This window comes from Numenius arquata, chromosome 1 (genome assembly GCF_964106895.1).
Source record: "Numenius arquata chromosome 1, bNumArq3.hap1.1, whole genome shotgun sequence".
NCBI lineage: Eukaryota > Metazoa > Chordata > Aves > Charadriiformes > Scolopacidae > Numenius > Numenius arquata.
Window position 1 is genome coordinate 125,354,768 of NC_133576.1, and position 12,244 is coordinate 125,367,011.

Below are 12,244 nucleotides of genomic sequence, written 5' to 3' on the forward strand. Positions count from 1 at the left end.
GGTACATTTTTTTAGTTGTCATTTTCCAATAAACTGCAGAACCACTTAGAAATTTCATCTGTAGCTTGTAGTATGGTACATATAAACACGCTTTTCTCTGTCACCTTTACAAATCTTTTAGAAGTGATCAATAGACCCCACAAGATCCTAAGTACAGCTTGAAACTACTTGACTGGTTTTAGGAAAACATGAGAGCTTGCCTTTCAAATTTTCAGTGATGAAGAATATACAACTTTGATACTTCCATGGCTTTCCACACTGAAAAGTATGGTTTTTATTTCTAATCTTAATTTGTCTAACTCCAACTTTCACCTTGATAAGTCATTGTCCACTAGATAGAATAGCCTTCTAGAATCAATATCCTGCCTCTGGGAGGTAGCTGTGACCTCTCTGATTTTCTCCTTGACAAGCTAAATGGCACGTGATTTTTAAGCTTTTCCCTGAATGGCATGTTTCTCAACCCCTAGCCAATCCTGTGGTTTTCCTCTCAGTGTTTTTCACTTTATCATGGTCCTTTTTTAGACTATATCCACAGGAACTGGATGCAGCAGTCTAATAATAACAGAAGAAAGCACAATGTCTCTAATTGATATAGAATCGTAGACTCATAGAATAGTTTGGGTTGGATGGGACCTTTAAAGGTCATCTAGTCCAACCCTGCTGCAGTGAGCAGGGAAATCTTCAACTAGATCAGGTTGCTCAGAGCCTTGTCCAACCTGACCTTGAATGTTTCCAGGGATGGCGCATCTACCACCTCTCTTGGCCAGAAACCTCTGCCAGTGTTTCACTACCCTCAGCATAAAAAAATTTCTTCTTTTTACCTAGTCTAAATCTTCCCTCTTTTAATTTAAAACCATTACCCCTTGTCCTATCACAAGAGACTGCTAAAAACTTTGTCCTTATCTTTCTTATATTACTCTTTTTAAATAAACATCCAAGGATCCCAGTGATCATGCACAAAGATCTTGGGGTTTGCTACTTAATCACCATATTTCCAATGTTCTAAGGGGTGGACACACAGGACATCTGCTCCATGGGCAAACTGTATGACACTAGAGCATCTCCCAGCTAACAAATGATAACTGAGAGGGCTACAGCCCATTGACTTCCTTGATAATTCACTCCCATAATTTTTTCTGCATCAGTGCTTTCTAGAATTAACTACTTTATTCAGTAACTATAAATGTATTTGTTGCCTATGCTTTCTCCATAATCAGTGGAGAGAAACTGATTTTCCAGAAAACAGTTCATCCCATTGCGGCACAACTGCCTAGAACCACTGGGCTAGAGTGCCCTCTGATGGGTATCCAGTTGTCTCCATGAACAATAAGAACCTATGAGACTGGTTTACACCAGGCACTTTCAGAAGACTGAAGTGAGGTGAGATGGATGCCACAGGCACTGGGTAATGCTGCCATTGGCTACTTTAAAGTATAAGCTATGCCAGGGCTCAGCTTTACAGTTCTACCCAGTATCTACACGTCTATCTCCATATAACACCATCACTATAAATCAGCCTATTACTCCCCCAAGGTTTTTGTCATCTGCAAATATCATGAGTAATGACTGCATTTTTCCCAGGTCACTGTTGGAAATGCAAATCAATGCAGAAGCAAAAAATTAGCCTAAGTGGGTCTCTCACGCAAAGAATCCATTTAATAATGTTTCCTTTTTTAGTAAACATTTTAAAACCTGTCATTTAACAAGTTTTGAAAACATTTAGTATGCATGACTTTCATTTCATGTGATTTAAATTGCGTGGTACCAACTCAAATGCCTTATGAAAGCTGTAATTTGATGCTATTCTGTTTGTCAACCAGATTTTCAAGTTAGCATGGTAAGATTTTCTAAGTTGATTAGCATTAATTATATTATTTTCCTTTTGATTTTTACTAATTGACTCTCACATCAACTGTTACATTGTTTTATCAGGATCTTACTCAGCTGACAGATTTGTAATTACCTAGGTCATCACACTTATACATCAGTATGTCCTTTTACGTAGTAACCATGATTTGCTGTAGGTCTTCATAAAGAAATCACATGATGCTTTAAATTATCCCAGACCCTTAGAATACAGATTAGCCAATGTACTAGAATGTTCTCCAGAAAGTGAAGATCCAGTGATCTGCTCATAAAACTGACCATAATCCAAACTTCTCACACTTTGACATGGGGTTCTATGACACCTTACTATGAAGATACTATTTTGTTTTCTAGTGGGTTTAGTGTTTTTTAAAGTGAATTCAGGAGCTGTAGCAACAGTCATTAGAATGCAGGCTTTTTTACAAAGGTCTGCCAATGCATGTCAGCCTTGCTGCTCTATCTCAAAATCCTTTTGTACACCTCGACATCAAGTGGAAAAACCTGGGATTTTTTTATATTGGGACTAAAAGAAATATCTGATAATTGATAGAGCTAGGCCTCTGTTTGGAACCCCACAGGAATATTCCCTGGCTGTTTTCTGACCTGAGAAAAAAAGACTCCTCCCTTCTGCTACAAAAATATTTTTGCCTTCAGAAGAAAGATGGCAGCATCCCATGCATTGCACAGGGAGGAACAGAAACGTACCGTGAGTATATGATAGGTGTTATACACAGTTCCTCTTGATATATATCAAAGCCATTGGTGGTGGAATCCACTTGCCTGTTTTCATCACTATCTAATTTATGAGGCCCCAGGCTGTTTTGCTTGAGAGTTCTCTAAGCAACAAGTACCTCTGCTGCAGAAACAGGAATTTCATCTTACACGCCACTGCAGTATGTACTCTTTTGTAAGGAAAAAAAAAAGAAAAAAAGTGCTGAGAAGACCTCAGTTCTGCACCCTGGTCAGCTTGAGGAAGTTTAAACTTACAGTCTTTATCAAGCCAGGGAGCACATTGGCCAAACAGCTGTGGAGTGTTTTAGGGAAAACCTTGTGTCAAAGCTGGGCCTGTGCAGCCAGGGAGGCTCGGGGGCAGAAAGACACCACATGACTCTAGCTCCAGACCCAGCTCTTGGGAAGATGTGTGGATTTTATATGAGAAAATTTATCCAGGTAAACCTGGGTACAGAAAGAGGAACAGCCTTGGAAACAGTGTCCTTTCCTGAATGAATTATATAACTGCTCAGATACTGTCAAAACACCTTTTCCCAGCCTTCTGGGTGGAAGATAATCTGTCCTTCCTTCTCTTCCTCCCCCACTGCTTTAAAACTGCCACTGTCTGCCCCGGAGGGGAAGCAATTACGGGTTTAGTTCCCTGAGTCTGAGAGGGCCTGAGGGCACTGGGAAAGGAAAGAGTTCACCAAGGGGTTGTGGTAAAGGTCAGGGTATTGACCACCTCCTTTTATCTTAAAAGGTCCTGCACCAAGAAGAGAGCTAGGTAGCCGAGAAGAGAGCTAGGTAGCCAGGATCCTATTGATGCTTTCTGTCAGTTCCTTGTAATGTAATTGAAAAGAAGCAGGCACATTGACTGGATGCACAGAAGACATCTTCAGAGCTCCCTCTATCTCCTCTATTTGACTTTCTGCTTCTTTTAGGATGATTGGATTGGCCACCCTCCTTCTGTTTGCCCAGTTTCCCCCCTGAAAATGGCACCTAAAATACAGGCACATCTGCTCACAAATGGAGCACTGTGGGAGCCTTTCCATTATCTACCACATGGGAGCAGGATTAGGTTCGCTGTCAGTTTTGGGGAACATAAGAGCGATAAAGAACCATGAATTATGCATAAGAGAATTGCACCCTACTAGTTCCTTAAGACATACAAGATGTTTCAGTCCCATTGTCATCCTAACATGCTCTTGGAGATGTTTCATACAGCCAGAGGCACTCCTTTGAGTGTGGCAGGACTCATACGATATTACTGATACGGCACCGTATTGACATTCTTCTTCTACTACTGAGGTGGTGTTTCACGTCGTTAAATGTTACAGCATGTTACAATTCATTAGGCTGGCTAAGACTATATGGAATGTCTTAAGAAATAAACTGAGTAAGTAAGGATTTATTAGACAACTGTTAAAACCTGATCGTTTTTTCTGTTTCTTCACTTGATTATTTTCATTGCAGCTAATGGAAGGAAAAAAGAGTATTAAAACAGCAATCTGATCACAATCCTCACATACCTTCAGTTTAGACCTAAACTCTTCCAGGCCGTAATACAATCTTTTAATACCGGACCCAATTCAATGAAGGTCTAAATTAGTAGGAATTAGCTTTTTATGAAAAGCTTTGGGCAGTGCTTGGCACGACAGAAGAGCCTGTACATTTCTCCAAGGGACAACTGTGGCTTTTCTTTAGCCAATGTGTTTTCACCAGTTATTCCACCGAGTCTCCTCACCCACCCCGGTGCCACCCGATGATTTGAGCCCTTCCAGCCCACGGGATAACCTTGATGTGGCCACCGAGGGCTACGGGTGGGAGACGGGACGCTTGGCTGTGTGGCCCCTTTGCTGGCGCGGAGCCCCTGGCAGACGGCTCCCACCGTGCCCACCAGCCGGGAGCCCGGCCGGGCCGGCGGGGCAGGTTCACTCTGCACCGGGGCCACCCCCCACCCCCTCGCACCCCCCCTCCTGCTCACGGAAAACTCACGGAGGGCCGGGGCACGGCTCCCGCCCGCCTCCCTCCCTGCCGCCGGGCCGCCCCCTTTCCCCGGGCCGCCTCTCCCCCCCGGCCCCGGGGCGCTCCCGCCGCACCAGACCCCAGCGGCGGCTCCTGCCGAGCGGAGCGGCTCCGAGCGGCGGCGGTGGGAGGTGGCGGCGGCGGTGGCCCCCCCGCCTGCGAGGTGGGGGCTCGGCGCTGCGGGCGAAGGGAGGGGGCGGCCGCCCCGGCCCGCTTCGGGGAGCTCTCACCTTCGCCGAGTTTGGCCAGCCCCAAAAAGCCAGCGGAAAGTTCGGCGTGCAGGAAGTTTGGGGGCAGCTCGGAGAGAGTAACTCGGCAGCTGTGACGGCTGTCTCGGGTGGTGTGGTTTTTTGGTTTTGGGGTTTTTTTTTTGTGCTTTTCTTTTTTTTTATCCCCCCTGCATTCAACTGCCCCAAACCCACAAGCAACCCGCAACAAACAAAAAGTCCGGGAAAGGGGAAAGAACAGGAGAGAGGGAAGCAGCACCCTCGGTGGGGAGAGCCGGGTTTCTTTGCAGAGACACGGTCCCGTTCACAGCGGATCCCAATGCAACTGCTCATCCTCCTCCTCCTCTACGCTGTCGTCCGTGCGAACTTCTGCAGCCGTCAGGGCACCACTGCCCCTGCCCAGAGCGGATCTATAAAAGCCTTGCGGTCCTCGAATATCAGGCGAGATGGTAAGTGTCCCTCTCTCTTCTTTATTCCCTAAGGGCTGCACTTGCAGAGGAAGCCCCGACCCCACAGCGCGCCCCGAGGGCTGCCGTCCGCCCCTACCCCGTTCCCCCCCCGCCCCCTTCCCCGGAGGCCGGCGGGGCTCTGTGCGGACGGGGGGTCCCGTTCCTGGGAGTCTGGCGGGGTCAGCCGGGGTCCGGGGGCTGGTCCCCCGGAGCCGGGCGGGGGGTCAGCCCGGGAGCGGTGTGGCCAAGTGGCAGGAGGGGAGGTGTGGGCTTGAGGGGGCGGCTCTGCCCGGCGGCTGCTCCTCCGGGCGGTCCCAAACTTGTCCGGGCAACTTCCAGGAGGTTTCCTGGCAGCCGGCGGTGCCCCCCGGCGTCCCCTCCGAGCAGCACATAAGGCGGGGTGCCCGCTCCCTGCTGCCGCGGAGGATCCCGCGGATACCCGTGGGACGCCCCATGTCCTCTGTGTCCCGTTGGTGTGCCGGTAGCCGGGGGCAGTGCGGGGAGGGCGGCGGGTTCCCGGCGGCTGCGGCCGGCGGCGGGGTCCCCGCTGGGGCGGCGTGTGGCGGGCGGGCGGGCGGCGGCCCTTGGGCCTCAGGGCGGGGCGCGGGCGGCGCCGCCGCCGGGGCGCTCGGCGGGAGCGCGGCCCCGCGGCCGGCCCCGCTGCGGCCTCTCGGGGCGCCGTGCCCCGGGTGGAGCGGCCGGGCCCGGGGCCGGGCGTTCGGCCGGCTTTGCTGCGCGGTGCCCCACGAGGGCGAGCCCCGTCCCTTCAGGAGCGGGATGCCCGGGGATGGTGGGCACCGAGGAGGGCGGCTGCGGGTCGTGGGACGCTGCCCGCCTGGTAGGAGGGGTGGTTTCAGTGTGGTGTTGGAGCTGTGGCACGTTTCCCGCAGAGGATACATAATCACAGAATCACAGAGTTGCTGAGGTTGGAAAGGACCTTTCAGATCATCGGATCCAACCATCAACCTAACACAAACACCATCACTAAACCATGTCCCTAAGCACCACATCTGCCCGTCTTTTCAATACCTCCAGGGATGACGATTCCGCCACTTCCCTGGGCAGCCTGTTCTAATGTTTGATACCCCTTTCGGTGAAGAAGTTTTTTCTCATATCTAATCTAAACTTCCCCTAGTGCAACTTGAGGCCATTTCCTCTTGTCCTGTCGCCTGTTACTTGGGAGAAGAGACCAACCTCCACCTCACTACAACCTCCTTTCAGGTAGTTGCAGAGAGCGATAAGGTCTCCCCTCAGCCTCCTTTTCTCCAGGCTGAACAACCCCAGCTCCCTCGCTGCTTCTCAGAAGTCTTGTTCTCCAAGACCCTTCACCAGCTTTGTTGCCCTTCTCTGGACTCACTCCAGAATCTCAATGTCTTTTCTGTAGTGAGGGGCCCAAAACTGGACACAGTACTTGAGGTGGGGCGCCACCAATGCTGAGTTACAGGAGGAAGAGAGCTGAGGTGCTGTTGAGGTTCAGCTACCTGGAATGCAAGTGCCTTGAAGGGGGCGACAAGCGTGGCCATGTGCTGTGGCCCCGTGGCGAGTGAATGTGGAGGTTGCATAAAAACAGCACCGCTGCAATTCACCTCTGGAATCCACTCGTTCGTGATTAAAGATGATCAGTTGAAAACCAGTTTTTTTTGGTTTTGGAAGGGTGATGAACCCCTGGTTGGGGAGCAGCCCATTGTGTTCCAGCTGCATGTGGGAGGACCTGCTTCTGCATGTTGCAGTGTACCTTCCTGCAGAGCGAAGTGCAAGATGTTCTCCCTGAAAATGAACAGAGTTAAGTTCAGTCTTCAAGTTAACATCATCCAGTTGCCAGAATTTATATATTTTATAAACCCTTTTAAAAAACCCAGTCACTTGAGCTGTTTCCAAGATTGTACTCTGTATTTGCCAATGTTTATTTTTCAGCATGTATACAGTGTGTGTAATGGGTATACAGTTGATTTAGGAAAAGGTTTTTGTTTCAGCTTTGGAGTCATATTGAACTTAATAATCTTTTGTATGCCTTTCCTAGTCAGTAAAAGAAGGCACAGAGAAGGTGAAGAGGCTTTTTCTTATAAATGAGATAGTGAGTCTGGAAACAAGACAGAATTGCAGTTCCTTCTGTCTCAGAAGTCAAATTTAATCTAATTAAAAATGTATGTGTCTGTAATAAAAGCATACATCCAATATTTCTGTTTTGTCCTTTAAAACTATTGTGTATTTTACCAAACTTCATGACTTGTTAGCCTGCCATCTTAAACTTCATGGAAGAACTGAGACCATCTCTGAACTAAGCTAAGCTTCCTTGCAAGTCAAACTCCAAACAAGCTTTTTCATGGAGAAATGCAGTATTTTACTTAGCGCTTAAAAATGTGGTTTACTCTGATCTTCTCTGTAGAGTTAGTGAAGAAATCAGTAACCCCTAATATAAATAAAGCTTTCAGCTTACAGACAGTGGGACGGGTGTTTTACTCTGCAGAAGACGACTTCCTGTGGTGAAACTGCTTCTTGGAGTGATGAACAAGCTTATGTGAAATATGAAATGATTAGTTCATTGTTCTTTCCCTAGCTGTGATCATGTAATGTTGTGATAAAGCTTTGTATCTCTAAAATTATCTTCCACAACTTGTAATGGCTGAACTTTCTGGCTACCAGGGTGGATTGGTGCTGGGGCTGTTCAAAAGGGGCAGATCTATATGAAATTACATGCTACCTACATGTTACCTGCCTGGGCTATATGCTGCTATATGCTGCTATATAGGCCTGCAGGCTGCAGACATAGTGAAACGTGCCTGTGCTGAAGTCAGACACCTCTGCAGTCCTTTAGCGGACATTATCCATGTACTGAGGAGGTAGCACACCTTTAGGAAGACCACATGCAGAGCTCTAGCACACTGCAGCCTTGCTTTCTCCTTGTGCTTGGGAATCCTCTTGCAAGGATCCTCTTTTTCTCTGCAAAGGACAATGTGTTCTGGTACGGCCAGTGGAGCTGGGCATTGGGTCACAACATCTAAAGCAGATCAGCTGCTGATCTGCCCGAGTTTACTCGGATGAACCAAACTGTTGCTTGAGTTTGTTGACTAAAGGTCTATATTTATGCAGCCAAAGGTTATGAGCTGTATTCCAAGTGTTGCATGCATGTGACGAGCTCACAAGCAAAGTGTTCAGACCACAGTTGGCTGTAGGCCACTAAAAGTATTTCTGTCTTTTATAATTTTCAGTTGTGTTTGTGTCTTGTTTTGGTCTGAAGTGCTGATACGGAATAGCATTAAAGACACGTGGGGTGCATTGCTGAGTGAAACAAACAGTATTTTTTGCTTTGTAAATATTTGCAGACATGACTATACAGAATAGGATCTAAGAGCACACAATACACTGGGGATAGAATGTTCCAACAGTCTCTCTCAAAATGCACAGCAGGGATAAAAACTAATTTAATATTATGTCCTGGGTTGATATCATGATTATTATGTTGTGGAATTAAGAGAGATACTGAAGAGGAAACAAGGTCTGTTCAGCTCTTTAAAAAAATACTGTATCTTGGCAAGTCCAAGACTACTTGCGCATTTTGTTAAAAAAGAAAACAATCCTTTGGATTCCAGTTTTCTGTTACCTCCAAGCGGGATAAACTAGTGATGCTGCATAAAAAGAACTTTTAATATGGAGGCTTGGTCTTGCTTCTGGCCAAAACAAATCTTTGCACTCTGTGTGATTCAAGATTGTCTCTATTCTTTTAGGCTAAAAGAAGTTGGCCATTTGTAATTACTCTTACTTAAGACGGAGGTTGCTCTGGGAAGAAATCTATAGGTGAAGGGCAGCACATACAAAAAAAGTGCTATTTAATGACTACCAAACCTAACCAGACTGTACTTCCTGCTGAAGATATTAAGAATATAAATAACCTGCTTACAAGACATCCTCTTGTCCTAGTGGAAGGACGGGCATTGATGACTCAGCTGTCCAGTGTAGCACTAATCAATTTTTTAAAGTGTCCTGGAGATGCCAACCACATTTATAGCACATGCAGTGATATTTACTTAAAGTGTTTATTAATGCCATTACCTGCCAAGTCCTTTGAAGTTCATCAGAGTAACACACAGAGGGCTTCCAGATGCTTCCATTGTTCTCTTTGGCTCAGTTTCCCAGTTTGCAGTATTCAGGTAATACTGCCTAATTACAAGAAGTCTGATACTTTGTTTCTGCTATTTTGGTTATTTATGTGTACTTGGAGATAAAAAATGGAGATGAAAAGTGCTAAGTAATATTTACTGTATTGTGTCTAACCAAAACATCAATTGCTCGTTCTTATCTGTTACTGAACAAACATCTGTATGAATGCTCAAGCTAGGAAAGTATGCCTAGGCTGTATACTCAGACTAAGCATCACTATACATATTTTAAACTTTAAAATCCAAAGTTTAAAGGAAAGGCAGAACAGAACAGACAGCATAGTGTCAAATCATTTCACTGTGTAAACAACTGAAAGTCATGGAATCAGTGTCTTCTGATGTGGATTCAAAACCATAACATCAGACGACTTGAGATAAGATTCTGGGCTCTTGTGGTTTTCATTTTGAATCCAAAAAATTAGGAATTTCCAAACTTCACTTTGCTTGTGCACCACCAAAATGCAAAGAAAAATTGTACTTTACCATTCTGGGGAAATGGGAACAGCTTTTGGCTCTTTGGTGGCCTGTCCAAAGGAATGCGTGCCATTAACTCTACCCTCCCTTTCCCTGCCTAAGCACAGGGAAAAGCATTTGATGATTTGGGTAGTATTCTCTCACCAAATAGGTGTTAACTGTCTTCTCTTGGGAAAAGACATAATTGGGGATTTCTTTCATATCAATTTGAAATGGCTCTTCTATCACTAGTGGTAGAGGAGCCTCAGTTTTGGAATGCATTTATTGAGTTCTTCCTACACTAGGCTTGTATACATGCATTTTTTTAAGGGATTCTGGTAACAGTAAATTGTGTCAACTGGAAAATAGCTAAATTTGCTTTTATAAGCATTATTTTCTTGACTGGTTTTGTAGGTTTTGTAAAAAGATACGTATTTCAGCTTCATCAGATTAAAAAAAACCTACTTGGTAATTTACCTGTAGTAATGCACTTTGGTCTACAATTGTTTAACTTTGATGTGTCTCTTATCTGTATAATTAACTGTTTGGACTGAAGTATCAAAGGATATTACATGAGAATTCCAACCGTGACTCAGCGGCAAGGAGCATGGAGGAATTCTCCAAAGGAGCTTTGAAACATGTTTTATCAGGCAGATGTATATCATATAGTGAAAGTCACTTCACTTATAAACTCTGCAGCCAGTCTTTCAACACTTCTTGTTTGGTTGGGTTTTTTTTAATGTATTTGTATGAAATTTAATTAGGCCAGGTAGTTCTTAAAAAGAGAAAACTTAATAATTGTATTGCTTTGATTCTTGGAAACTGAACACTGATGAAAATCTAAAATAATGGGCTTTTTTTCACTGTGGTCCCTCAGAGAGGTTTTGTTTTATAAAGCACCTAGGTAGGAATAGGCATAAATAGGAAACTTAGGGGGAATCATTAGTGCAATAACATTCTTCATGTGCTTAACTTCAACCGTCTTTATACTTCCATTACAGTCAAGGGGGTTGGTCCTGCAGGATTCTGTGATACCGAAGCTCGTAAGTGGGACAGTGTCCAGTTAAACTAACTGTATCTTATGATGAAGCAAGAGTACAAGTATTTGCAAAATGTATCCTAGGCATGAATATTATATACAGGCATATACAGAATAAACATACATTGTATCTTTTCTATATTACCTAGTATAGGATATTATACACACACATGCGTGATACATAAATCGGAGAACACAAGGACAGGGAAATGAGAATAAGCACACTTAATATAATTGATTCCAAAAAAAATATTGTACCCAGGGAATTTTTTTCAGAATACTAACTCTTGCACACACACACACGTGCACGCAACAGTTTTGTTTAAAAATGTTTGTCAGTTTTCCAGGTTGTGAGTGGAAGTTCTGAAAGTAATCTACATGTTATTAAAATTTTTACTACATAAAAAGGAACTTATAGGGAAAAAGATTATCGAAGGCAGAAATTCTTTCAACAAAATAATGTACAAATTCACTATATCTGTCACTCCTTCTTTAGACTGAGTGTAAATATTACATAAAAGGAACAGATCTGCAAAACGTGTATTATTTATACAGCAAGAAACTCTTTGGGGAACAGTAAATTAGAAGGACAGGGAATGACTTTCATTTCATACCTCTCACGGTAGTATGTACACAAAAGGTGCAACAGAAGTGTATATGTTTTATGTGTCAGTCTTTTCATATGGATAGTCTTGCTTAAAGTAAAATATATATGCAGCAAATTACAGACTGATCTCTTTAACAACAAATAAAATATCTTACAGGACTGGCTCTGAACACAGGAAAAGTAGGCAGCTGCCTGTGCTAACAGAGTCCAAAAGACTTCAAAATGTCCAGCTCCTCGTTGCCTTCAGAGCAATACTGAAGACCTCCAGAGGTCCCTTCCAGCCTCAGCCATTCTGTAATGGCACCTACTGCAGCTGACAGAGGGGTGGCCATGGGTGGAACAGATCCTTCCCAGACGCAGCGGTAGCCTTTCCCATCTCTTCTGTATCCCTCCCTCTTTCCCACTCTCCTCTTTTCCCATATGCAGCAGTAGCAGGAACCTGAAGTCTGGTTCTCCCACATCTCTGGGCCCAGCTGTGTCCCTTCTTGCCTTCCTCTTCCATTCCTTGTGCAGCAACGTTCAGTTTTGCCTACTCAAAACTGAGAAAGCCTGAGTGAGCGCTCAGTATTCATAGTGTGTTCCCAACCCTAGAGAAGGGCTGTCTGCCCCTTCCTGCTCTGGCTTTTGTGGACCTGCAGGGATTTGACACCAGGCTATTAAGTGAGGCCTAAGAAATGCCATGAAGGCTCTGTGTTGGCATTCTCTGTAGT

The 12,244-nt window shown here is 45.0% G+C and overlaps 1 protein-coding gene across 3 annotated transcripts in view; it reads left to right on the top strand.

Moving 5' to 3' along the window:
- Positions 1-4,866: 4,866 nt before the first annotated feature.
- PDGFD (platelet derived growth factor D) overlaps positions 4,867-12,244 on the top strand; it is a 144,150-nt gene continuing 136,772 nt past the window's right edge. Inside the window, exon 1 of one of the 3 annotated variants that reach the window (XM_074148407.1) lies at positions 4,867-5,278. In XM_074148407.1, the coding sequence (XP_074004508.1) occupies positions 5,149-5,278 (130 nt within the window). In that variant the 5' untranslated portion in view covers positions 4,867-5,148. The remainder of the gene's footprint in view (positions 5,279-12,244) is intronic. The other 2 variants (XM_074148397.1, XM_074148416.1) reach the window with 2 other exon arrangements.